At 55.6% G+C, this 25837-nt stretch overlaps 3 protein-coding genes across 4 annotated transcripts; all 3 read left to right on the forward strand.

The window, feature by feature from the left end:
• Positions 1 to 4095: 4095 nt before the first annotated feature.
• LOC141564502 (uncharacterized) lies at positions 4096 to 8349 on the forward strand. Its single transcript, XM_074307044.1, has 7 exons — positions 4096 to 4236; positions 5206 to 5316; positions 5546 to 5659; positions 5854 to 5988; positions 6948 to 7115; positions 7434 to 7574; positions 7974 to 8349. The coding sequence occupies exons 1-7, from the start codon at positions 4143 to 4145 to the stop codon at positions 8198 to 8200; spliced, it is 990 nt and encodes a 329-aa protein (XP_074163145.1). The 5' UTR covers positions 4096 to 4142; the 3' UTR covers positions 8201 to 8349.
• Positions 8350 to 9499: 1150 nt separating this feature from the next.
• On the forward strand, positions 9500 to 13483 carry LOC141564501 (interferon-inducible GTPase 5-like). The gene is made up of 2 exons (XM_074307043.1): positions 9500 to 9656; positions 11868 to 13483. The coding sequence occupies exon 2, from the start codon at positions 11958 to 11960 to the stop codon at positions 13353 to 13355; it is 1398 nt and encodes a 465-aa protein (XP_074163144.1). The 5' UTR covers positions 9500 to 9656; positions 11868 to 11957; the 3' UTR covers positions 13356 to 13483.
• Positions 13484 to 14196: 713 nt separating this feature from the next.
• On the forward strand, positions 14197 to 25571 carry LOC141564503 (interferon-inducible GTPase 5-like). Of its 2 annotated transcripts, none has more exons than XM_074307046.1 (3): positions 14197 to 14326; positions 19512 to 20151; positions 24837 to 25571. In XM_074307046.1, exons 2-3 carry the CDS (start codon positions 19554 to 19556, stop codon positions 25451 to 25453), a joined length of 1215 nt encoding a protein of 404 aa, XP_074163147.1. In that variant the 5' UTR covers positions 14197 to 14326; positions 19512 to 19553; the 3' UTR covers positions 25454 to 25571. The 2 variants fall into 2 exon arrangements, with proteins under 2 accessions (XP_074163147.1, XP_074163148.1); XM_074307047.1 differs by lacking the exon at positions 14197 to 14326 and adding an exon at positions 16137 to 16220.
• Positions 25572 to 25837: the final 266 nt, after the last annotated feature.

Raw genomic sequence — 25837 nt, forward strand, 5'->3', positions numbered from 1 at the left:
CCAATCCTCATTTCATCAAAGAGGGAAACCGAGGTCGGATGGTGTCAAGTGACTTGTCCAAGATCTCACCGGATTTGAGTCTTTAGTGGATACCTTCACCCTAGCTCTGCCCCCCCTCACCATGTCCCCATCAGTTGTAAAGTCTTTCCATCGATATCACTGCTAATTACACCTCTCACATTGGGCTCCTTATCTCCATTCTCCCACCAACAACTTAATTACCTCTCACCTGAGCTATTGTAATCAGTCTCCTAATTAATGGGTTCCTTCATTCCGGCCTTTTCCCTCCTTCACTCAGCTCCAGAAATAATCTGATTCTCAGATTTCCCCTTCTGTGATTATTATCACCAGGAGAAACTAGACTTCTCTGCCCCAGCAGTCTGGATTTAACCCCCAGGCTTTGGGCACTTGACATTTCAGACAAACCTCTGAGTTTTGGACCCTTAAGTGTATCTGCTCCAGGACCAGGAGATCATTGTATACTTCAAAACAACCACACTGTATGATGATCAATTCTGATGGGCGAGGCCCTCTCCAACAATGAGATGAACCAAATCAGTTCCAATAGAGCAGTAATGAACTGAACCAGCGACACCCACCGAAGGAACTCTGGGAGATGATTATGAACCACTACATAGAATTGCCAATCCCTCTATTTTTGTCCACCTGAATTTTGGATTTCCTTCACAGGCTAATTGTACACTGATTCAAAGTCCGATTCTTTCTGTACAGCAAAATAAGTGTTTGGACATGTATACATATATTGTATTTAATTTATACTTTAATATGTTTAACGTGTATTGGTCAACCTGCCATCTGGGGAAGGGAGGGAGGAGGGAAAAATTGGAACAAAAGATTTGGCAATTGTCACTGTTGTAAAATTACCCATGTATATAGCTGGTAAATAAAAACTATTTTTTTAAAAAGTGTATCTGCTCCAGGTACAGACCCCCTTTCCTTCCCAGAATGCTTTGCTGCCCACAATTCTGCCCTCAGATACCCCTTCCTCCATAAACCCTTTCCTGATAATACTAGCCAAGAGTTCTCTTCCCCCCCTCCCCCTCTGCCAAGCTAGAATGCAAGCTCCTTGGGCCAGACCCCTTGGTCTTGTTTTTTAGTCTAACTCCTTGTGGTAGGTGCTTAATAATGTTTACTGATTGACAACTTCTCTGAGCTCCTTTCCTGCAGAGCTTCCTGGTGCTGAGAGCACCCCCTCTGTCCAGGGGAGGGGATTAGGGACACCCCCACTTCTTTGCCTTCTTTCTAGAACAGATGCAGCCCTTCACTGAACTTTAGCATCTCCTGTTAACCTGAATATATAAGGGGGGAGGGTGGCTGCATGGAGGGTTTAGGCCTGGCCTTCAGGGATTCAGGCCCAATTCCCTCTGGACCTTGGACCCGGGACCTTCTGTTCAGTGGCAGGCGGGTGGATGGGGGTTGGGATGGAAGGTCTCCAGGGTTTCCTCGAATTCCAGTCTCCCGGTTTCATCCCGGTTTCATCCTGGTTTCAGGTCCTGGCTGAAAGCCATCTTGAAAGACCCAATCAGGTAAAGAAGTCAGTTAATCAGAGATCACAGTTCTGGAAGGGACCCCAGAGGTCACCGAGTCCAGTCTCAGTGGACAGCGAGGTGGTTCTGCGGCTAGATCTCGGGCTCTACAGTTTTTATTTAAATGTGGCCTCTGACACGTGCGGGCTGTGCCATTCTGGGCAAGTCACTTCACGCTGTTTGCCTCAGTTCCTCATCTATAAAGTGAGTTCCAGAAGGAAATGGCAAATCGCTCTAGTGTTTCTGCCAAGAAAAGCCCAAGGGGGTCACAAAGAGAAGGACATAGCTGAGATGACTGGAAAACAACCGAAAGTCATTTAAGCTCGATTGCCTCAAAAAATAAAAAGTGTGGGCTTTTTGGACTATTTCCTGCCTGTCTCATGTTGTGGACAGAGTTCCTCCCGTAGCTGAAGGGCCGGGGGAGTGGGATCAGGGGCAGGGGCTGTGCCTCCACCTTCCTGGGCTCAAAGTCACAGGAAGCCTAGGATGCAAGGGAAGAGATCTTTGAAGCTGGCGTTTAGTGCCAGGGCCAGAGACCGGAGGGGCAAGGCAAGGGGAGCTTGAGCCAGGTGGTCTCCTGCTACTGGTGCCCATGGCCTGAGACCGAGGGGCAAGGCAAGGGGAGCTTGAGCCAGGTCTCCTCCTGCTACCCCTCCCCTTCTCAAGAAGCACTGAGGTTTTTTAATTATTTTTTTTTAAGGGAATTTTTCAAAGGTCAATTAGCCAGAGAGCTAAAACTAGAAATCAGCCGGGTCTTTTCACCCCCTCCTGGGCCCTCACTAGGCCTGGCAGGTCCAGGATTGGGCCTGGCTAGCTCAGGGTTAGTTAGTCCCGAATATGGGGGAGATCCCGCCTCCCTTCTGGCTGGCCTCTGTGCCAGCTGATGGCCTCCACCCTCTCTCCTCTCCCCTTAGGTGTTTGCTCTGACCAGGCACACCCTGGGGGAAGAACTAGGGCCCTGGTCATATAGGAGCTTGGCCCTCGGACTTTCCCAGATACCTACCCCGACTCGTTCCATTTTGCAGAAAGGCAAATAAAGGTACAAAAAAGAGCAGGACTTGTCAGAGCTGGGAGTGGGTCCCAGTTTTTCTGCTGTGACCCCCAGGGCTGAAACAGTTAGCCTTCAGCACAGGGAACTTCCCACCTCAAGTGCTCCTTCCACTGGAATGCTGTCCAGGAACACCCAAATCCACGATGTTGGGGGGGAGCCAGCCCTCCTCCCAGCCCAACCCCATTTCCCTATCACACAGAAAACCTGTTTTTCCATAGCATTCTAGGGAAAGCATTTCTCTCCCTCTCTGGAGTCTGCCCCACAGGGCTGACAGATGGAAGAACCCGGGGCTGGGACGAGTCTCGGAGATGGCCCTGAACATCCCAACTTAGCAGCGACTTTTCCACAGAACAAAAATGCGGAGTGAACGGTGGGTTCGCTCTCAGTCCCTGCGCAGGAAGAATAAGGCTTCCGTGACTGATCACAGAGGTCATTCCTTGCCAGCGTGTGTGCACACAGTAAGCACTTAATAAATGCTTGGAGCACACCTGCCTTTTATTACCATGGGCTGTCATGCAGAACACAGAATGTCCATCGAGGAGCTTTAGCTTCCAGACCATTTTGACCAGGAATTCATTTTTTTTTGTGTGTTTTTTATACCATAGACCCATTCTCCGAAGGTTTTTAAATGCACAAAATAAAATGCATAGAACGACAAAGGAAATCAGTTATATTGAAGTACAGTTAAAGTATAAAACAAAACAAGTCCGGTGATGGAAGGAAACCAATTTAGGTTGCACATTTAATTAAAAAAATTATATTGCACATTTAAAATATTAAACAAGTCCAATGATCCAAGGAAACCAATTTATATTGAGGCACAATAAAATATTAAACAATTTCAGTGACCCTGGATTAAGAACTGATTGATCTTGATTAATCTCAACTTTAAGGATGAACTAAGACCCAGAGAAGGCAGATCAACCTTTTAGAGAATTATAGGATTCAGAGATAGATCATCTGGTCTGATACTTTTATCACATTTTATTTTTAGTTATTTTTTTCAACTACCACTTTTTTTTTTTTTTTTTTTTTTTTTTGCCTCTGGCTCCCCCCCCCCAACTAGGAAAACAAAGAAAAACAAAACATTTGTAATTAATGATCTTATTTCAAAAACAAGGACATTAGGTCACCCAGAAACTAGCAGACAGATATGGGGCTTTGATGCAGAAGGATCCGAGTTCAAATGCTCCCTCAGCTCCGAGATGGTATTTTTATCCCTTAACCTCACCTGTAAAATGGGGGCATTTGGGTTCCATGTCCACTAAGGTCCCTTTCTGCTGTGAATCTATGATCTTATGGAAACTGGGGACTAGAGAGAAAAAAAGTGGATGCGAGTTTATGCAGGGAATTGTGTCAGAGGCTCCTGCAGATCCCGGCTTGCTTAGACCCTGCCTTGGGCTGGCGGGCCCGGAGAAAGGCCTTCTCAGCATCCTTTTTGGGATCGAAGGGGTTAGTTGGTCTGGGTGGTGGCCAGCCTTAGCGCCACTGCTTGTTTGCTTTTCTATCTCGCCCAGCCCCTGGTACCTGGATAAAAGGACCCAATGCCCTCTGTCCCGACTTTCCTGCCGGGCCCTCCTCCCTTAGCCACAATGATCTTGGTTCTTGGGCTCCTCTGTATCCTGGTTGCCCCTGGAGGTAAGTAGAGGGGTTCCTGGTGGGGAGGTGTCTGCCTTCCCTCCTTCTCTTCCCTGGAAGCTTTGGGTGCTGGACTTCAGATATGATGGGGGCCCCTCCAAGCTTCCATTTTTTATGGGACATTGGACACAATGATCTCTAAGGGGTCTTTCCAGCTCTGATCTTCTGTGACCTCCAGAATTGTATCAGCTCTGAGGGAGTTTTTTGGGAGTTTTTTGGGGGACTCAGTTTCCTTCCAAAATGAGGGGGTGGATTTTCTCCCATGACCCTCAGATTCTCCCTCTCACGGTCGCCCCTGGTCTTTCCTCCCATTCTGAGCTCTAGCCCCTGCTCCCTCTGCCTAACACGCATTCCCGCTGGCCTCCCACTCCCATCTTACCCTCTGCCCTGACCCACAATGACAGCATTGGACTCGAACCGAGAGAACCGGGGCCTGGAGCCAACGACTTCTCTCTGAGCTTAGCTCGTGGCTTAGAAATCTCGGGTCTTCTAAGCTCCTCTGTAAGTGAGGATGCCGACCTCAGTGACCTCTGAGGTCCAGTCCAGCTTAAAATCCTATTCTCTGACCCAGTCATTCCCTTTTTTATTTTTATTTATTTATCCCATTCCTCTGCAAAATGGGGCACAAATAGTAATCAGGGATTCTTTCTTTCTTTTTTTGCTCATGGGCTCCTTAGGTGATCTGTGGAAGTCTAGGGACCTCTTCTCAAAACCATCTTTTTTTTTTTTTTTTTTTAAATAATTGAAGGAAATGATAAACGTTTGAGACCTAATTCTTTCCCCACCCTGAACCCCGCGTTAAGAACTCCTGGACTGGGCCTATCTCTAACCGCGTAACCGCTGGAACCTCGGATCCCAGGGCCAGGGCGGGGGCCGGTTTCGGGCCTGTTTCCCGCCTCTGTATGACGAGAGGACGGGCCAGCTGCCTCCTGTGACCCTCACTGTCTCCCACGACTCTCTCTCCTCCAGCTTGGAGCTCCAATCAGACGACATGCGTGTCGTGCTCCGTCCCGGGACAGTGCCACGAGATAGCGTGCTCCCTGAACCAGAGCTTCTGCCTTGTCAACTACACGGGCTCCGGTGTGGAGAAGGCCCCCGGGGAGATGGGGGACTGGTCGGGGCAGGGACGGGGAGGGTCCGGAATCAGCGCCCTGGCTTTTAGGGATGAGAGGGAACGGCCAGCAAGGGGAGGAGCTGGGCTTTCCTTCCGGGAGGACGGAGAGCCACAGGCAGGAGAGGGGGGGAATTTTGGGGTGGGAGGGAGGGGGGCCTCTGATTGCACCCTGTCCCCCCGCCGCTCCCCCCGCAGACAAAGAACTCTTGAAGAACCTCTGCATGGATAAGCAGACTTGCCAGGATTATGTGCACAAGCTGAACAATGCATCCCATACCAAGGTCTCCTGTTGCCAAGGAAACTGCTCAGGTATGGTCAGCTCTAAGGGGAGGACGGGGGTGCCCCAGGAAGAGACTGGAGTGGCCCAGGAAGAGCCTCCTGAGGGGAGGGATGGAGCCCCAGCCACTGCCTCTAAACCTGTGACAGGATGCTCTGGAGGAGAACTTTTAGGTCCCCCCTCTCTCTGTCTCTAAGCCCCCTCCCCTCTCTCTCTCTCTCTGCAGTACCCACCACCACCTCTCCGCCCTCAGGGGGACACAAAAATACCACGTGCTCCTCCTGCCCAGACTCTGGGCCCTGCCACCGCTTCCTGTGCCCCGCTGGGAGGGACACCTGCCTCAGCATTGTGGAGGTGCAAGGTGAGCCCGGAGCCGCCTCTGAGCCCCTGAGCGGCCCGCGAGCGCCCTCCCTCGGCCAGGGCAGAACTCCTGGTCCGTGCCAGCCTTGGGGGGGCGGGGCCGCTGCTTAGTGCAAAAGCCAGTGTGGGGACACGGAGGGGAGCAGAGGATGGATGCCGCCCCCGCTCCCCGCCTCCACTCGGGTCTCCCCCCACTGAAGGCAAAGGGGGTCTCTGACTCCCTCTGTGCCCTGCAGAGTCCCAGCCAGCTCCCAGTGCCCAGAGAAACAGAGGCAGGGACAGGGACAGAGACACAGAGAGAGCCGAGAGACAGAGGCAGAGCCGGGGAGAGACAGGAGGTGCACCTGTGAAATGAGGGGAAGAGGGGCAGAGACAGGGAGGGAGATGGGGGGGGCGGGGAGGAGAAAGCCCGAAAGGAAAAGGAGGCAGAGGCAGAGCAGGACGGGGGAAAGATGGAGGAGAGCAGTCACAAGTCTTGAGATCGAATCCTGGTTCTGTTTAATCTGTGGCCTGGCGTCAGGCTGTGTAGCGACGGCTCCTTTCTGGACAGCGTGTGAGCAGGGGGCACTGGTGCAGAACCGAGCTCTCCCTCCCACTCAGTGCTGACCGGGACTGCTCCCTCGGGTCTCAGTGGGAAGGAGGGATTGGATTAGAGGGTCCTTCCCTCTCTGTCCTATGATCCCAGAGACTGGAGGCACGTGGGTAGGAAGGATGGATGGGAAGGAAGCACCCTGGGAGAAAGAAGAGGAGGCACCCTGCCCGGGGATCGCCCAGGGCCCCTGTCTGGATGGGGGTGGGGGCAGGGAGGGGGTTCATGCACCTGCTTCCTGTCCCGGGGGGCACTTCCCCCTCCAAGGCCACTGGTGGCTGAGAGGAGAAAGGGGAGGCCGAGGAGGGGGCGGTCCCAGCTGCTGGCCGGCGGGCCTGAGCTCTGTCCCCTTCGCCCGATCTCCCGCCAAGGTGACTTTCGAGGGAAGGACAAGCCTGCCTTCAGAAGGAACGGCTCCTGTGTGGCGCCGGAGGACTGCCAGCCCGGGGTCTACAGCCTGTCCTATGGCTCCGGCCGGGGCCTCTGGGTAAATGTCACCTGCTGCAGCGGTGAAGACTGTGGTGAGCCCTCCCAGCCAGGTACGCTGTGCCCGGGCAGGGTGGGGGGCAGCGGAGAGATGGAGAAATGGTTAAGGGGGGTCAGGGATCAGTGAAGAGATGGAGAAACAGCTAAGAGGGGTAGGGGGGCAGGGAAGCAGCGGATGGAGAAATGGTTAAAAGGGGAATTAGGGAGCAGGCCCATAAGACAGCCCCCCACCTTCTGTGCTGCTCTCCAAGACCAAATGCCCCTTAGCACCAACCTCCTGAAGGGCGTCTGAGAGCACCGAAGGCAGAGACGAGCCTCCGAGGCCCCGGAGAGCCGTCTCTGGAGGGCTTCCTCTCCCCTGCATCCCCCAGAGTCCCTGCCGAAGGGTACCGCCAGTGACTTCCTGTGTCCCGTCTGCTCCCTGAATGAGTCCTCCTGTGATGAAAACTCATACCTGCTCTGCTTCCAAGGAGAGACTTCTTGTGTTAGCATGAATGTGGTTCAGCTCGGAGGTAAGAGGGATGGGAGGAAGGAGGGAAAGACTGAGAGGCAAAAGGGCCAGGAGAGCTGGGAGGACGTAGGAATGAGGGAGCTGCTCATTCTCTGTGGGCAAGTAGCCCTTCCCCCTTCCCCCATCCATCTTTAAAATGAAGGGATCAGCAGCAGCTGGGTGGTGCAGTAAATAGAGCACCAGCCCTGAAGTCAGCAGGATCTGGCTTCCAATCTGGTGTCAGACATTTAACACTTCCTGGCTGTGTGACCTTGGGCAAGTCACTTAACCCCAACTGCCTCAGCAAAAATAAAATGAAGGCATTGGACTGGAGGGTCCTGGCTGGTGCTCCGGGAGGGGCTGTTTCCTGCTCCTGGGCCCGGTGGGGTCCAAAGCCTCCCTGGATTCATCCTCTCTCCAGGGAATCAGAAGAGCATCTTTCGAGGGTGTGGCTCTAAGGACCTCTGCCAGCTGCCCGAGAACCACACCCTGGGCCTGGACTACCAGCTTGTCGGGAAGCCCAGCTGCAGTTCCTCCAGGCGGGCCGTGCTGGGCTCCAAGTGCCGGTACAACGGAGCCACTGGCTCCGGGGCAGGCGCTCTCCTCCCGGCCCTGCTGGCGGTGGGGATGGCCACTTGGCTCGCCTAAGCCTTCCCCGTCATCCTCCCCAGCTCGGGCAGGAGCAGCCGTGTGTTCTGACAACAGGGGCTCAGCCCAAGTCTAGAATCCTTCCGAGAGGCTGCTGGGACAAACCCCAGCCCGGAGGACGCCCTCCCCAAGTCTCTGAAATCCCAGAGCCCGACTGCAACAGCCAATAAATTATACATCGGTCAATTTCCTCAATCGGCCAATGTCTTTTCTCGAATTCTCTCCATCCCTCTCATGCTCATCTTGTCCTTCACACCTGGGCTGGGTCCTCGGCTCCTCTGGGAATTTTCAGACCCCAAGGGGAAGTCTTTGAGCCTGACATTCTCTTTGAAGACTCAGGAGATGGGGCCTGGGGCTGCTTGGGAGGGGAAGGCAGCTGGGGAGTCTTGGGGTTCAGGAGTCCTGAGTTGCTATTGGGCTAAACCGAGCCCACATCTTGTTCGGAACCTGGCGCTGGTCCTAGGCTGCTGAAAATGGCTTAGGCTGAGCTGATGGGCCGAAGGGCTCCACGGCTGCACGGGACGCCTTACCTCCCATTCCGGGAATCCTCTCTGAGCACCTCCAACAGCGGCGAGCTCTCCACCTGGAACTTCTCAAGCTGTCACACACCGTATGTAGGCACAGAATCATGGGAGGGTTTTGCAGTCGGGACTTCCATTCAAATCCTAGGTTGTTTCCCCATCCCATCTCACTTCCTAGCTCTGTGACCTTGGCCTTAATCTCTTTAGACTTGTTTCCTCATCTGTCCAAGGAGGATGCCTTAATTTCTCAGCACTTTTAACCTTCAGTCTCGCTCCAACCCTTTCCATTCATTTAAGAAAACCAAGAGCTATGGAAGAAAATGGACCCGGCAAAGAGCACCCAGGCGAATTTTCTTAGAAGAGAGAGACAAATGATGAGAGAAACAGAGACAGAGAGAGAGAGAAAAACCACAAGGAGAAGCAGAGGGGAAAAGGAGAAGAGAGAGACAGAGACAGAGAAACAGAGACGGGAGAGGGAGGACAGGTAGAGAGGAGAGAGAGAGGGGGGTAGAACAAGGAGAGAGACATTCATGTATGTGACTGACATCTCTCTAGTAGGCCATGGGTTTCCCTAGACTGTGAACTCCTTAAATAGAAAGAGACCGTGTCTTATTTACCTCAGTTTCCTGTATGGAACCCTGTGCTCAGTGGTAGTTCAGTAACTGTTTGCTGAAAGAATCAAGGGCCAATCATTTGGTCAGTGGGGGGACCCATCTCTCCTTTCCCCTCCCCCCTCGGGCTCCACTCATGAGGTCACCCCAGTGGGCATTGTTGGCCTGGGTCCCTGCTGGTGTTACCCGGCTGGGCGGGGCCAGCCAATCAGCCGCTAGCCCCTCTTATAATGGCCCCTAGCAACGGGGTATGAGCCCAGGCAAACGGGGAGAGACCCCGTGGGCGGGGAGAGTCTGAGGGGTGTGGGAAATTCCTCTGTGAATGTGAGTTGATTTGGGGGGAAATGGTACTCAATGTGGGTGAGATAGGGCAATTCCGAGGGAAGAAGGGAAGAGAAGTCCCGGGGACATAGACGCTAGGTCCAATTCTCCCGGTTGCCCTTTGGATCCCCGTAGTCTCGGCTACCCAGAACCCGTCACGCCGCGGGGGGGAGGAGGGAGCCCAGGGTTAGGTAGGAAGAGCTCAACCTCATTAAGTTCTCCAATAGACCCCGAAAACTTGGGAGAGGAGAGGTCTGGTCAGGGCCAAGAGGACGGAGTCCAATTCTCCGTCTCGATGGACCGGCTCGGCCTGCCCCTCGGTTCCTGGAGAAGAGAGACTGGAGCGGGTTTGAGGCACAGTCCATATGGGCCCAATCGCCCGGGCTGAGCTCTCTTGCCTGTGCTAGCTGTCTCAGAGGTGCTAGGCCCGTTGTAAAAACGAGGGCAGGAGAAATCGGGGGGCTGTGGCCAAGTCCCGCTATAATCCCCACAGTTCCTTCTCCAGCTGTTACGATCTGTCCCTCCAATACCCCAGACCCGGCCCAGAAAAGAGAACTCCCCGGCGTGGGGAGTTTGAGCCCAATCCCCTCTATCAATTCAAATAGCCCATGGAGGGAAGTTTGGGGTGTGGGAAGGGTTTCCTGTGAGGTCCCCACTGAATACCCAGAGCTCTCTACGGAAGAGGCACTTTGTCCTGGGGCCCTCCGGACTGCTTATTGAAACACTCGGAACTGTGTTCGAGCGAGGCGGAGGGAGGTGGTGGCCAGGCCGGGGTGGGAGGGAACCAGTCTTAGCCCCTGCAGTATCTCAAATGAGTAGGGGTCCGGGTGAGTGGGAGAGGGGCAGAGAAACGAGACCGTGTGATTGTGTTGACTTCCTATGGACTGTGCTTGCTGCTTAGACGATTCTGGGCCCCCCATGCGCCAGAGGAGGGGAAGAGAGTTCTAAGTGTTGGAAGGAGGGGTTAGGGTCCCCTCCCTTCATTTCCATACTCAATCATACTCAAACCCCCCCCTCCAAAAAAAAAAAAAAACACAAACAAACAAAAACTCCAGAGCCATCCATAAGATTGGGAGAAGGAAGTGTCTCTGTGTCTGTTAGAGCTGGAGAGGAGGAAGGGGGTGTGCAGCTAATTCCCCAGCCTCTTTGTAGAGACTGACTGATAAACTGTCACTCCTGGACCCCATGCTTACCGGGGAGAAACGAGTCTGAGTTCCCCACATTCTACTGTTCATATATCTCCTCTCACCTCAGACCTCCTGCTCTTCCATCTCCTGGGGACCCTGCCATAGTCCAGAAACAAAGGGAAAATGGAGGGGGTCCAGAAAGGGAGGAAGACACGGGGTGGGGAGATGCAATGGAACCTAGAGAGGAAGACACGGGGTGGGGAGATCCAATGGGTGGACTATCTCAGGGGATCATCCCTCCCTTTGGTAATAAAGGGGAAAATGGGAGTCAGAACCATGGGCTCCTAGGCCTCTCGGACAGGAAGGGACCTGTAGTCTGACCTCCAGTATTTTGCAGAGAAGGAAACTGAGGCCTAGAGTAGGAGAGATGATTAAAAGCTGGGACCCACAATCCTGGCATTGGCGCCATGTTGGGGTCGGACAAGCTGCCTTTCACGATTTAACCGTGAAAGGCTGTGGGCTTGACAGTAGCTCCCCCCTGAGTGGGAGTGTCCTTCCTCTCCTGTGGCCTCAGTTTCCCCTCCCTGTAGAAGCTGGTTCTCCGGCATGTGTTCTGCTTCTAGCGCCGGGCCCACCGATTTGCTCTGAGAGTCCCTCCATTGCTTTCTTTACCTATGGGGAAAGTGGGAGGAGGATCCCTGCTTTCCTGCAAAGGGGGTAGGAAGCGGGCGTGGGATGAGGCTGGGGAAAGGCCCCCAGTGTAAGGAGGCTCCGGCTCGCTGGAACACACGGGAGCCTGTGGGGGCGGGCAGGGGGCCGGAGAAGGCAGAGACTAGGAGGAGAGAAGAGGGGAACAGAGGCCGCAAGCGGCCGAGTGGGAGCCGTTGTCAGGGACGGAGAGGGTCCGGTAGGAGAGCCGCCAGGCTGGCGCTTCCGAGGCTACCTCCGGCAGCGTAGCCTGGATAAGGGGGGGAAGGGGGCGGGCCGCCTTTACCGCTAACCGTGTCTGTGTCCGTGTCTGTGTCTGTCCGTGTCCGTGTCCGTGTGTGTGTCCGTCTCCGTGTCTCTCTCCTCGGCCCGCTCTCAGGGCCTAGGTGGTGTGAGCGGCCTGCCCCCTACCCCAAGGAGCACACGCATCGAGACTCCCCCACTCCCCCCCACTCTCCCCAGGGGCGCAATGGCGTCCAAGTCACAAGCCCCCCCGACCGAGGAGGAGAGCACCATCCTCATGGCTAAGGAAGAGCTCGAAGCTCTCCGGACGGCCTTCGAGCTGGGGGATATCCCGAAGGCTGCCTCCCGCCTCCGGGAGCTTCTGGGCTCCGCCGAGAGTAGCCGCCTGGATGTGGGCGTGACCGGCGAGTCCGGGGCCGGCAAGTCTTCCTTGATCAACGCCCTTCGAGGGATCGGGGCCGAGGATCCCGGCGCGGCTCGGACTGGCGTCATCGAGACCACTACCCAGCCCACCCCCTACCCCCACCCCCAGCTGCCTGAGCTCATGCTGTGGGACCTGCCAGGGGCCGGCTCACCCGGCTGCCCAGCCGACAAGTACCTGAAGCAGGTAGACTTTGCTCGCTACAATTTCTTCCTCCTGGTCTCTCCCCGCCGCTGTGGGGCCGTGGAGACCCGGCTGGCGACCGAGATCCTCCGTCAGGGCAAGAAATTCTACTTCATCCGCACCAAGGTGGACGAGGACCTGGCGGCTTCTCGCACCCAGCGCCCCTCGGGCTACAGCGAGAGCGCTGTCTTACAGGAGATCCGAGACCACTGCGCGGAGCGCCTGCGAGCCGCCGGCGTCCAGGACCCCCGGATCTTCCTCGTGTCCAACCTGTCGCCGGCGCGCTACGACTTCCCCCTGCTGGTGGCCACCTGGGAGCGGGAGCTGCCGGCCCACCGCCGCCACGCCGGCCTCCTGTCCCTGCCCGACATCTCCCTGCAGGCCCTGCAGAAGAAGAAGGATGCCCTGCAGGAGCAGGTGCTGAAGACCGCGCTGGTGTCCGGGGTCATCCAGGCCCTGCCCGTGCCCGGGCTGGCGGCCGCCTACGACGACGCGCTGCTCATCCGCTCCCTGCGGGGCTACCACCGCAGCTTCGGCCTGGACGACGACTCCCTGGCCAGGCTGGCCGAGCAGGTGGGCAAGCAGGCCGGCGACCTGCGCTCCGTGATCCGCTCGCCGCTGGCCACCGAGGTGTCGCCCGAGGCGGTGCTGCGCATGTACGCCCAGTCATCGGACGGCGCCATGCGCGTGGCCCGGGCCTTCGAGAAGGGCATCCCCGTGTTCGGGACCCTGGTGGCCGGGGGCATCTCCTTCGGGACCGTCTACACCATGCTCCAGGGCTGCCTTAACGAGATGGCCGAGGACGCGCAGCGTGTCCGGATCAAAGCCCTGGAAGAGGAGGTCACCTCCCCTGGCTCCGACGCCCGCCTCGACGTCGCCAGCGGGCCCGGGTTGGAGAAGAGGGGGGCAGGCGAGGGCGGCGGGGAGGATCCTCCAATCTCAGCCCGCCGGAAGCTTGGACTGCTGCTCAAGTACATTCTGGAGAGCTGGAAAAAACGGGATGGGGTCGAAGACAAATAAAAACGGCCACCTCTCCCCCAAAGAAAGAAAACCCCCCTCCTGACCACTCCACCCCACCATCCCCCATCCCCATTCCCCCACCCCTGTCCCCTGTCCCTACCAAAAAAAAATTCATGTGAAGAAACCAATGGAAGGCTCCCGACTGCTTCCACACCGGCCCGGGCCCGCGCGGGAGGGAGGGAGTGGGGTTGGGATGGAGCGGGGGGACGGGGCAGGGGGAGGGAGGCGGGGAGGGAGGAGGGAGGGAGGGGGAGGAGGAGGGAGCGGTGTTGGGATGGAGCGGGGGGCGGGGCAGGGGGAGGGAGAGGGGTTGGGATGGAGGGGGGGCGGGGCGGGGGGAGGGAGCGGTGTTGGGATGGAGCGGGGGGCGGGGCAGGGGGAGGGAGAGGGGTTGCAATGGAGCCCCCAGGGGGCGGGGCGGAGGGAGGGAGCGGTGTTGGGATGGAGCCCCCAGGGGGCGGGGCGGGGGGAGGGAGCGGTGTAGGGATGGAGCCCCCGGGGGGCGGGGCGGGGGGGAGGGAGGCGTATTGGGATGGAGCCCGCGGGGGGTGGGGGGGAGAGCCCGTTCAAGGGCCGGTTTCACCTCCTCTATCCCACAGACGCGTCTTTTCGGGGAAGGGGCCACTGGGGAGACGGGATTCCCGGCGGGGTGCAAGCGTACGAGGGGGATTAGAACTGGGGAGCCTGCAGAAAGGCGTCCCTTTGGGGCGACCTTCCCCCCCCATCTCTCCCTCCCAAAGGGTGTCCTTTGATGGCAATCCTCTGGCTCCACGCCAGCACCCCGCCCCCTTCCTCGAAGATTCCCCCACCCCCTCCCCGAGGAGCCAACCAATCAGCATTCGTTTCTCAATACAATGGGCCCTAGCAACAGGTGTGGCCGAGAAGCCAACCGAGTCGGTGGGGATAAGATGCTCCGCGACTAGAAGAGGAAGCAGAAGAAGGGCCAGGGTCAAAGGAAGGCCCTGCTAAATGTGAGTTAGGGAGGAGGCTGACGAGGCAGGATCGCCCCCGGCCCCCAACTCCCTGCCCCCGCCCCTCTGTACCCTTCCACGGGAAGATGAGAGAGGCGTTTCAGCCCCTAAAAACTCCCCAAACTCCCCCCAAGTCGCCCCAGGCCAGTGCGGCTCAGCCCCAGCCTCTTTCATGTTCCATCTCTGCAAGGGCAACTCTGGGGAAGGGTAGTTTTTTGGGTGGGGGAGGAGAAGGCGCACGAATCTAACGGTGGGCAGGAGGTTTTGTGCGGGTGACTGGAGTGTGTGTGTGGCCTCTGCGGTGATTTCAGCCGGTCCGGCTGGGAAGTTCTCGAGGATGATTGTGAGTGTGATTTAGGTCGGTGATTACTGTGACTTTGGGATGGCCACTTGGTGTGGCTGAGAGTGGACAGAGAATGACCTTTTGGCCGGGCTTTTACTTGTGTGTGTATGAGAAAAAGAGACAGAGACAGAGCCAGAGACAAAGAGGCAAAGACAAATAGACAGACAGAGACAAACAGACAGAGAGACAAGAGACAGAGAGACAGAGAGAAAGAGAGAGACAGTGTGTGTGACAGCATCACTTTGACTTCTGCCTCCTGGGGCCCCCCCTCTGTTAGGCCAGGCGAGACTCACCCCTTGTCCTCTTGTTGGGGACTTGGAGAAGAACGCCAACAGTCAATAAGCATAAGCACCCACTGTGTGCCAGCCATACAGAGAAGGGCAAAAGCCAGTGCGTCCTCCCAAGGAACTTACGGTCTAAGGGAGAGTGGCACAAACCCAGCCCCAATCGAGTTAGAGACACGAAAACAAAGCGCTGGGACTGAGAGGGGTCACAAAAGGCTTCCTGGAGAGAGGGAGATTTTAGCTAGAACTTTTTAAAAAAAATTATTATAGCTTTTTATTGACATTTGCAAGGCTAATTTTTCAGCATTGAGCCTTGCAAAAACTTCTGTTCCAATTTTTCCCCACCTTCCCCCCATCCCCTCTCCCAGATGGCAGATAGACCAATACATGATACATATGTTAAAGTATATGTTACATTTAATATAATGTATACATATTTATAGAGTTATCTTTTAGCTGGAACTTGAAGGAAGCCAGGAAGCAGAAGTGAGGAGAGCGGAGGACCAACCAGGAGGCCAGGGCCCGTCAACCGAAGGAAAGAGAGGAGGAGGCTCATCAGATGTAGAAATCAAACCAAGAGAAAGCAGACGAGGTGAAGGACAGGGAATGAGGCCTTAAGAGTCTTCCAGCTTTACAGCTTTATGGGATCCATTTAGAGCTAGCTTGTTTAGAAATCTCACTTTACAGATAAGGAAACTGAGGCTCAGAGGAAGGAAAGATCACATGGAGAGAGCCAGGGGATCCTAGAGCTACAGCGGGAAGGGACATTCAAGGCCATCTAGTCATATTTGCTCACTTTACAGATGAGGAAACTGAGACAGAGGGGAAGTAGTTTGTCTGGTCAGTTCAGGTGGCAAGCAGAGGATTTGAATCCAGGACCATTGACAAACTTACCCCTTTTCCACTGTCTCCTGGTAGTACATGGATTACTATCCCTATTTTATGGAGGAAACTAGTCAGCCAAGGGAGGAAAAAGAATCGTTCAAGATTAACCACAGCTTGTGAAATTTGGAGGCAGGATAGGTGCCCTAGCATTCTCATCTCAAGCTTGGGATCCAGAGCAGCCAAATCTGGACCAACCTGCTTCCATCCAGGTGGACTTGAATCAGGAGAGGAAGAAAATAGTTAGTCCATCCGAGTTGGACGAGACCTTAGGGGCCGATTAGGGCCAACCCCTTTATTTTACAGAAGAAACCATTACTGAAAAAAGGCGGCAGGGAACTTGTCCAAGAAAATCCAAGACAGAAACTTGGAGCTCCAAACTCTTGTAAGGTCCCGTCTCTCCACCTGGGACTGGCCCCAGGAGCACTGGGGATCTAGGTGCCTCAAGACACTCTGGGTCTCAGTGCCTTGATGGGGGTTGGGTCAAAAGCTGGGCTCCCTGTCTCAGGCAGGCAGGGCTCCAGGGGTCAGGAAGTATTAATACTTCAGGCAAGTGGAATGAGCTGGCTGAGGTGAGAAGGTGGAGGAAGGCCCCGCTTGTTTTCTCTTCGAGCTCACTGGCCCTAGTTCCCAGAAGTCTTTCTCCCCAGGCACATCTAGGAAGCCCTCTGGAGAAGGGGACACCATTTGCTGGGAGCTGGGATGTATGTGTGGGAAACCCCAGCTCTGGCCCTCTTCTGTGCCCTTGTCAAAGCACACACGACAGAGGGAGGGGCTCTCTTCTCACACTGGGGGCCATGATCAAGTGCATTTACACTTGGAACTCCCTGCTCTGACTCGACTACACACTCTCACTATTAGAAGTCAAGGGTAGATTATTAGAGAAACAGGCAATGTGGCAGAAGCCGATGGAGAACTTGCCTTGGAATCATATTCGAGTCCTGTGTTCCATATATGAGCAAGTTTCTGGAGCGGTTTTGCCCCAATGGAACAGTCCCCCAAATAAGGAAAGCTCTGCCCTCAGCATTATTTTGAACAGAATCTGAACTCACCCAGGTAGGAACTCCCAGTACTCGAAAGCAATCTGCCCAAATCAATTTGCACCATTCTTCGGGAAAGAATAACCCGAGGGCGTTTGTCCAGGGTCACCCAGTGCTTCTCACACCATTTAAGTGTGAGTCAGGTGTTACAATGGATTTCCATCCTGACTGAGTACTTCAGTCGTCTCCGGGATGTCCGATCCCTCTGACCCCATTGGGAGTTTCTTCGGCAAAGATGCTGAGATGGTTTGTCCTTCCTTTTTCCAGCTTATTTACAGGTGAAACTAAGACAGAGTTAAGTGTTTTCCCATCACCCGGCTACTAGGTGTCTGAAACCAGATTTGAATTCAGGTCCTTCTGACAGAGCTATCCATGTGGCACCTCACTGCCCCTGTTACACAAACTCTCGTTTACTGACAGCCACTGTGGACCCGAAAGGGACGCAAGGCCGGAGCTTTCTAAGTCCAAGGCTGGAACTTTCTAAGCCTGAGGCCGGAGTCCATGTCCAAGGCCCTAACTTTCCAAGCCCAAGACCAGAACTTTTCAAGCCCGAGGCCAGTCTTCTGCGCACATTACAGAGGCAGCTTCTGTACAGTGAGACACGGTCATGCTCTGGAGTATAATGAAGTAGGAAATGTCAGGAGAAATACCGTTCCCTTTACTGGGTTTCTCCTCACATACCTTCACCCTAAGTGTTACTTCTAAAGCCCTTTTACCAGAACCCAGGCTCTGTTTTCAGCCAACTGGGATATCCTGGGATGTGCCTGGGAATGAGAGGCTTCAACTCTTGAGGATCAGCCTCTATGAGCTTCCAGAGGCTCATTACCAGATTTGCCACAGGGTGAAAATCATCCCCTAAAATGGAGGGGGTTAGGGGCAGATAGGTGGGTGCAGTGGATAGAGCACCAACCTGGAAATCAGAAGGATCTGAGTTCAAATCTGGCCTCAGACACTTAATATTTCCTAGCTCTGTGACCCTAAGCAAGTCACTTAACCCCAATTACCTCAGCAAAAAATAAAATAAAATAGAGGAGGTTGTCATCTGTACTGGTAGAGACAGCCCCACCAGGTACTCCTCAAGGTAATAAGAAACAGCTATTATTATTTTTCAATAATTCAATTCACTTCTCTTTCCATTCAACTAAGTTTTTAAGTACTTATTGTGCATCTTAGAGTATAGAGACAGAGACACGGAGACAGAGAAACAGGGAGAAAAGGAGGGAGGGAAGAGAGACAGAGACAGAGAGACAGAGACAGAGATAGAGACAGAGACAGAGGCAAAGAACGAGACAGAGAGACAGAGACAGAGACCCAGAGAGAGCGAATCTCTCTTGACCAGAGGGGCTGGAGAAGCCCGAAGGGGAGTGGTGAAAAGTGACACTGAGGGCAGGAAGATTTATCTCAGAGGCAGCTGGTTCGAGGTGACAGCTGGGGGAACAGCTGGGCTGGGAAGGGTGGTTGTTTTGAAAGGACTGGGGGAGTTTGTTAGCAGGAGGGATGGTGAGGTGATTCCATGGATGCTCCCTCTCAGCTCAGCTCCTCACGCTCCCCTCTGCCCTAGGACCACCCTCATCGGCCCACTTCTTGAGGAGTCCCTCCAGAGAAAGCCCCTCTCCCCCGTTTTCTTCTCTGCATTGTTCCCCTGGGCTCCCATCACCCCTGAAGGATGTCTCTGATCCCCAGACTCACTGGGTGACCAGATTGTTCCCCAAGCCTCCACTTTCCCATCTACAAAATGGAGCCAACAATGGCCCTACATACATCCCAGAACTATGTGAGGAGCTCATGAGGTCATGGACGTGCACTGGTGTGGTGGCCAGAATAATGTAAACCCTTATTATTATCGTTAATGCTTCGATGGGAAGGATGCTGATGAGAGGACAGACTTTTGGCCTCAGGGTCCAGGGTGACCCAAAGGGGAATGACGTTTAGTGAATCACATGGTCTCAAAGCCTTAATGTCTTCACCTGTAAAATGGGACAATAGGATCCATGTTACAGCACTATTAGGAAGATCACTGGGATTATTTTGTAGCCTTGAAAGCAAAGTGACCAGGCTGGAGACTCCCCGATAACAGGCCTGGGTTTTTCAAACCAACTCAATGCAAGGAGTGGTGGTTAGTACGGCGGGGGCCTTTGCAGGGCTAAGCAGCCTGACGGGGCTCACAAGGAGAGCGTGTGAGTGACAGGACTCGGCTGAGGAGGGGGAGGCAGGAGGGATGAGGAAGGGATGTGTGCAGTTTGTTACAGACCAGGTGGGACTGAAGAGAGCAAGGAAAAAATAACCCTCTGGTGCCAGGAGGGAGCGGCTGCCCAGCCTGGAGCGGGCCCTCCCTCCACTTCCCACCTTCTCCCCTACTTGGGGACCCCACGGGGCCTCGGGGAATGAATGGATGAAAACGTGTTTATGGCCTTGTGTGGGCGTGGAACACAAACGGGGTGCAGTCACGAGTGGGGGCCTAGACCACGGGACGTCAGAGCAGAGGGGACCTGGAACACGGGATGTAGACCTGAGCGGGCCTTAGAACATGGGGTGTAAACACAAGGGGGACCTGGAACGCGGGTGCCAGAGCCGGCCCTTTCTCGGCCCCTCCCCGCTGGGCGCCGCTCACGCCGCCCTCCCTCCTCGCCCCGAAGGTCACCAGCCTCCCCTCGTTGACACTTCCACCTTTCCCCGCGATGGCGGCCCCGACGACCCAGGAGTCTAAGACCACCCTGACTCTGAGCCCGGAGAAGATGGCGTCCATCGGCGAGGTGTTCCAGGGAGACAGCCTGTCGGCGACCTCCACCAAGCTGCGCTCCACCCTGCAGTCCCTGGAGAACGTGCGGCTGGACATCGCCGTGACGGGAGGGGCGGGCTCGGGCAGGTCCACCTTCGTCAACTCGCTGCGGGGCCTGGGCGACGAGGACCTGGGCTCGGCGCAGACCGCGCTGGGCGGGACCACGTCGGTGCCCACGCCGTACCCGCACCCCCAGTACCCCAACGTCATCCTCTGGGAGCTGCCCGACGTGGGGGCCGCCTCCCTGCAAGCCGAGCAGTACCTCGAGAAGGTCCTGTCCAGCCGCTACGACCTCTTCATCCTGCTCAGCGCCGAGCGCTTCAGCCCCGGCCACGCGCGCCTCGCCCGCGCCCTCCAGGCCCGGGAGAAGCCCTTCTACCTGGTCCGCTCCAAGGTGGACGTGGACGTGGCCGCCTCCCGCCAGCGCAGACCCAGCACCTTCTCTGAGGAGGGCGTGCTCATGGACATCCGCGAAAACTGCCGTTCCTACCTGCAAGGTGAGGGCCGGGGCGCCGGAGGGCCGGACGCGTGGGGCGGGGGGCTCGGGGAGCGACGGGAGGGGCCGGGGGCTCGGGGAGCGACGGGAGGGGCCGAGGGCTCGGGAAGCGACGGGAGGGGCCGGGGGCTGGGGAGCGAAGGGAGGGGCCGGGGGCTCGGGGAGCGACGGGAGGGGCCGGGGGCTCGGGGAGCGACGGGAGGGGCTGGGGGCTCGGGGAGCGACGGGAGGGGCCGGGGGCTGGGGAGCGACGGGAGGGGCTGGGGGCTCGGGGAGCGACGGGAGGGGCCCGGCACGCAGGGAGCGACGGGAGGGGCCGGGGACACGTGAGGGCCCAGGGATCATGATCCCAAAGCTGGGGGCGGCAACCCCCCAACCTCTGCCTTCCGTGGGCACTCCTGGAGCCAGGGGAGCGAGCCCACAAGCACTCGGGACTGAGGCGGACCGGGTAGAAACCGCGCTGCAGACTCAGTGACAGATGGGCATCTGGGCCGGACCTGGACCCTCTAGGGACAGGGAACTCACTCCCTTCGTACCCCTAATATCAAATGGGCCCCCAAAGGGTCCGAACAGGGACTCCAGCGGCCTTCAGCCGACCCTCCTTTAAAGGTCTCGGAGCTCTCCCTGGGAAGGATGTCCATATCCTTAATATCACAGAATATGAAATCCCAAGCCTGGAAATCCCCTGGGGGCTTATCAGTTCGAGTCATACATGAACAATGTATGAGCAATACTTCTCCCTGCCCTCAACTTTAGGCAAGTCATTCTATTTCTCTGGACTGCAATTTCCTCATCTGTAAAAAAAAAAAAAAAAAAAAAAAAAAAAAGACATTGAATTAAGAAGCCCCTAAGGGACCCCCTCATGGAGACCTTTACTCCTCCACTCCCAGAAAAACAACCTTGACAAATGATCAAGCCTTTGCTTGAAGACTCATGGTGACAGAGAGCCTATTGTTTCTTTTCTTTTCTTTTCTTTTTTTTTTTGGCTGAGGCACTTGGGGTTAAGTGACTTGCCCAGGGTCACACAGGAAGTGTTAAGTGTCTGAGGGCAGATTTGAACTCGGGTCCCCCTGACTTCAGGGCTGGTGCTCACCCACTGAGTCATCTAGCTTTCCTCAAGGGAGCCCCTTTCACTTTTAAAGATCTCTTGACAGGATCCATCTCTGTGTTGAACCCACTCTTTATGTCTTCCATTCACTGACTCAGCTACAGATGAGAGAAAGGAAAAAAAAAGTCTTCAAAGGATCATGGGTTCATCACTTTGAAACTGAAAGAAAGGGCCCTCAAAGTCCATCTAAACCAGTCTCCTCATTGTACAGATAGAGAAACTGAGGTCTCCACAGGGCAAGAGATCTCATCTCTTTACAGCTTATGTAAAACAGCCAACATTTACATGGTGCTTAAAGCAAGGCTCACAACACATTTTAGAAATATTATTTCAGGGCAGCTAGGTGGGGCAGTGGATGGAGCACCAGCCCCGAAGTCAGGGGGACCTGAGTTTTAATCTTGCCTCAGACACTTAACACTTCCTAGCTGTGTGACCTTGGGCAAGTCACTTCACCCCAATTGTTGCAGCAGAAAAAAATTTTTATTCTTATGACAATCCTGGGAAGAAGGTGCTGCTGTTATTCCCATGTTGGAGACGGGGTGGGGGATGGTAAATTTTCCCGGGCAATATTATATTTTCGGTGCGCTCTGATTATTATTAGAAAATGCTTCCTTATATCACTAGGAAGTGGCCCTGGGTTTGCACATTATGTCTCCCATGGAGCAGTGCGGATTCCATAGGACAGCTCATGAGCCCCCATCGGTGTGTTTATTTTGTAAAAGCAGCCGGGGAGGCGACGGCTCCAAAGCAAAGACATTTGATGAAGTAACATAGTGAGGAAAGTCCCCATGGACCCGGATCAGTCTCCCACCAGTTGCATCTGCAGTCGGGGGGGGGGGGGAGAGAAGATGCACAGACAATATGAGTGAGGCTGAACCCAGGCTGTCAGGGGCATGGAGATGGATTACTCCTGTAGCTAGGCAACGTGTGGAGCAGGGTAGCAAAGATAAGATGCTTTGTTAGCCGCCGCTCGCTACTGGCCTCTTGTGGCTGACCCGTGGCCAGCACCGGCTGCTAATGGGTAGACAGGGCCCCGGGAATTGTGGGAGTTTCTCTCACTGTCCCATTTCTGGCCTCAGCTGGAATCCTTAGTCGGGGGAAGAACATTTTTTCTTCCTGGGAAAAGTAAGTAGATGTCCTGTGTGACCCTGGGCAAGTCACTTAACCCCAGTTGCCTCAGCAAAAATTAAAAAAAAAAAAAAAAAAAAGATGTCCTTGCATAAGACTTGCATAAACTCTTCTTGAGAAAAGCCCTTCCCATTTCTCAGAATCTTCTGAGATTGTTCAACTGTGGTCATGCTGCCTGGGCCACACACGTAGGGTTCCTCCGAGTCAACTCTCTGTCCTCAGGCTTATCTCTGTTGAGTTTTTTTAATTTAGTGATCACTGAATCCTGTATCTCTGTTCCTTCATGTTTCGGGTCAGCAAATCCCACGTAAACTGTATTTCAGCCAACAATTGCTGTAGAAACTGACCCCCCCCACACTATTTACCAAGGCCTTTGGGGGTCTGGGGACACCATTCTGTCGGTTCCCAAAAAATATTCCCCTTCTCTTTGGAAGACGAGTGGATTTTCCGGTATTCCCGGTATTCCCGTGAGTTCCAAGCCTGAGTCCAAGCCTGCTGCTACAAGGCCGCCATATTGGACACAGCGCTCAGGCTCCAATCTAGTGATGGCTCAGTGAGGTCATGGGGGGGCAGTGAGGTCAGCAAGGTGGGGAGGGCCTCTCCGGCTGAAAGAAGAAACTGAGACGCAGAGAGGGTGGTCACTCACTGGGGCAGGCCTGAGAGGGGACTCCGGAGCCCTTCTCTCCCAAGCTTGTGGGTCCTCCCACAAATCCGTGGCTCTGAATTACAACAGGATCCCCAGAACGGAAATGCAAGAAGGGCACAGTCACTAGTGGAGATGGGGAAGGAGGAAGAGTCTGAGGGCAGAAAGGGCAAAGTGGGCCAAGCGTCTGGGCACCCGAGTCAGGCAGCAAAAGGGACCCTCAGCGCGGCCTAATGGTTCCTCCTGTGAAAAGGATTCTAGATGTGATCTGGAGAAACGTGGATGAGCAGGAGGAAGCACTAGCTACCCCAGTGGTTCAAGGATGGTCTGGTGGCTTCCCATTTTGACTTCTTTTTAACGAAGTACAGAGTTGTCAGTTTAGTAACTAGGAGTCTCCACACTGTAGCAGGAGAGCAAGTGTTCCATTTTTGTACCCTTTATATTTAAGTGCCCCGGGAAAAGCCCCCTTCACCCTGTCTTAGTTACAGCTCTGGTCAGAAGCCTTTACATGAGGGGGAAACAATTTGGAAAGGCCCCCTTCACCCTGCCTTAGTTACAGCTCTGGTCAGAAGCCTCGACAGGAAGGGGAAACAACTTGCTAAGCAGCGCTGGGTTTTTATTTTTATTTTTTATTGTCCGGAGCTGGTTCAGACCTGGGGTTTCATCAGTGCAGGGAGTTTCCCGTGTGGAAACTTCCTCCGGAGAGACCAGTGGTTAGCTCCCCTTAATGCTCAGTCTGAGGGGGTTGCATGGGCCAGGTGGAAGCGGGAGAGCAGGTTCTGTTCTGTGCACATCACTGCTTATGGACAAGGTGCTCTCGGTACAGCCAGGTGGGATGGAGGCCCCGCTTTCAGTGCCCGGAGACAGCTCCAGGGACAGAGAGAGTGTGAGATGGCAACGGCGAGGGCCGGAGAAAGTCCTCTGGGGACTGTGAGCAGGAGAGAAGTCGGAGCGCCCACTGTGGGCACGGGCATGGGGCCGGGGGAGAGCTCCACCAGGCAGGGGTTTGTGGACCATCAGGGGTGAGGAAGCGCTTAATTACCGAGGACAGAGGGTTGAATTTGAACTCGGGACTCTTAGCTTACAGAGCGAGAGTGATGGTTCTGTGTGCACCGGAGGGCAGAACCAGGAGCCGAAGGGGCAGAGAGGCGGATTTCAGCTGTATGCTGGGGGAAGGAGGGAGGACTCTGAGTCAGAGATCCTGGTTTCTAGGCCTTCTCTGCCTCGTGAATAAATCACAAATGTGAGGGGTCGTCGCCTCTGAGGTATTTTCTATTTTAAATCCAGGATCCTGATAATAGCTCTCCTGATGTAGAATGTCTGTTCAGGTGGTGAGTTCCCCGCCATGGGAGGTATCCAAGGCGGGGGATCACTCATTCCCGGTTTTGGAGTTGTGTGCAGGTCAGGGCCTCCAAGATCCCTCCTGACTCCAGGACTTAGTGGTTCGGGAGAAGAAAAGCAGGTAGTGAGTGCCCCGTGCCAGCAGGTGGATGGAGGCCCCGCTCAGGGATGAGTCCTCCTCCTCCCCTCTGAAGTTCCTGGCCAGGACTATGATTCTGGAACAGCGTTCCTGTCCCCCAGATTTGAGGAGTCCTGACTCTCAAATCGGGGTGCAGCAAGAGAGCACCTAGAGCATTCTGGGAGGCCTTCCGGGACAGGGGGCTGGAGGGCCCCCAAAGCTGGGCTTCCTGAGGGGGGGCTTTGGAGGTGCCCGAGCTCTGGCCCGAGGGCGCCCACAAGTCAGAGCCCGGGTACCTCGGCGCCCTGGGAGGGCCCAGGCAGACGCAGGGACCCTTGTCTTCCTCAGCGGAGGGGGTCACCAAGCCCAAGGTCTTCCTGCTATCCACGTTCGCGCTGGACAGGTTTGACTTCCAGCTGCTCAGCGAGGTCATAGTGAGGGACCTGGAGAGCTCCAAGCGCCACGCCTTCCTGCTGGCCCTGCCCAACGTGTCGGCCGCCATGCTGGACAAGAAGGCCGGCTCCATGCTCCAGCACATCTGGCTCGTGGCCACCGTGGCCTGCACCAACAACCCGCTGCCGGTGCCCGGGGTGCCCGAGGTGGCCTGCGACCTGGGCCTGCTCGTGCGGGCCCTGTCCGGCTACCGCCGCGGCCTGGGCCTGGAGGCGAGCAGCCTGCAACGGCTGGCCCAGCGCACCGGCGGCTCTCTGCAGGCCTTGCACAGCAGGGTGTGCGGCCCGCTGTGCGAGGCGAGCTCCCCGCAGGTGATCGACTTCCTGGGACGCGCCTGCGGGAGCACCGCGGCCACCTTCGCGCAGGAGCTGGCGTCCCTGCCCGTGCTGGGGGTCCTGGCCTCCTGCAGCTTCTCCTTCGCCACCGTCTACCAGATGCTCCGCGCCTACCTGGACAAGGCCACAGCGGAGGCCAAGAAAACCCTGAGCCAGGCCTTGCCCACGGGCCAGTGAGCCGGGGAGCGGCCGGGAATCCCCCTTGTGCTGCCCCGGGCCCGGGAGCAGCCCCTGCCAGCTGCATGGGAGTGGGCCGGGAGGGACAGGAGGACCAAGAAACTCTCACCTCCAGAAACCCGGCTTTGTGGTTCTTTGTGTCCCGTCTCACCACACTCAGCAGGCAGGGTCACTGGTCACCGCTCACCAGTCAGCAAACATTAATCCCCTGCTGGAACAGCGTTCCGTCCCCCAGGACTCTGGGCAACAATGTTCAGAGGGGCCTTGAGTTTGCGGGTCTGGAGGGAGACAGTAACCCAGCTTTTCTTTCTGAGCCTGAGGAAGCTTTCCTGGGCCAGGGCTTCCTGCAGAGAAACTGCCTCCCGTGGGACAGTGACCTCCCCT

The sequence above is a fragment of the Sminthopsis crassicaudata genome, chromosome 3, assembly GCF_048593235.1.
Source record: "Sminthopsis crassicaudata isolate SCR6 chromosome 3, ASM4859323v1, whole genome shotgun sequence".
Classification (NCBI taxonomy): Eukaryota; Metazoa; Chordata; class Mammalia; order Dasyuromorphia; family Dasyuridae; genus Sminthopsis; species Sminthopsis crassicaudata.

Coding starts and splice junctions, on each gene's coding strand:
- LOC141564502 (XM_074307044.1), top strand. CDS start 4,143: ATGCCCTCTGTCCCGACTTTCCTGCCGGGCCCTCCTCCCTTAGCCACA. Junction 5,660..5,853: donor TTGCCAAGGAAACTGCTCAG/GTATGGTCAGCT, acceptor CTCTCTCTGCAG/TACCCACCACCACCTCTCCG. Junction 7,575..7,973: donor GAATGTGGTTCAGCTCGGAG/GTAAGAGGGATG, acceptor TCCTCTCTCCAG/GGAATCAGAAGAGCATCTTT.
- LOC141564501 (XM_074307043.1), top strand. CDS start 11,958: ATGGCGTCCAAGTCACAAGCCCCCCCGACCGAGGAGGAGAGCACCATC.
- LOC141564503 (XM_074307046.1), top strand. CDS start 19,554: ATGGCGGCCCCGACGACCCAGGAGTCTAAGACCACCCTGACTCTGAGC. Junction 20,152..24,836: donor CTGCCGTTCCTACCTGCAAG/GTGAGGGCCGGG, acceptor TGTCTTCCTCAG/CGGAGGGGGTCACCAAGCCC.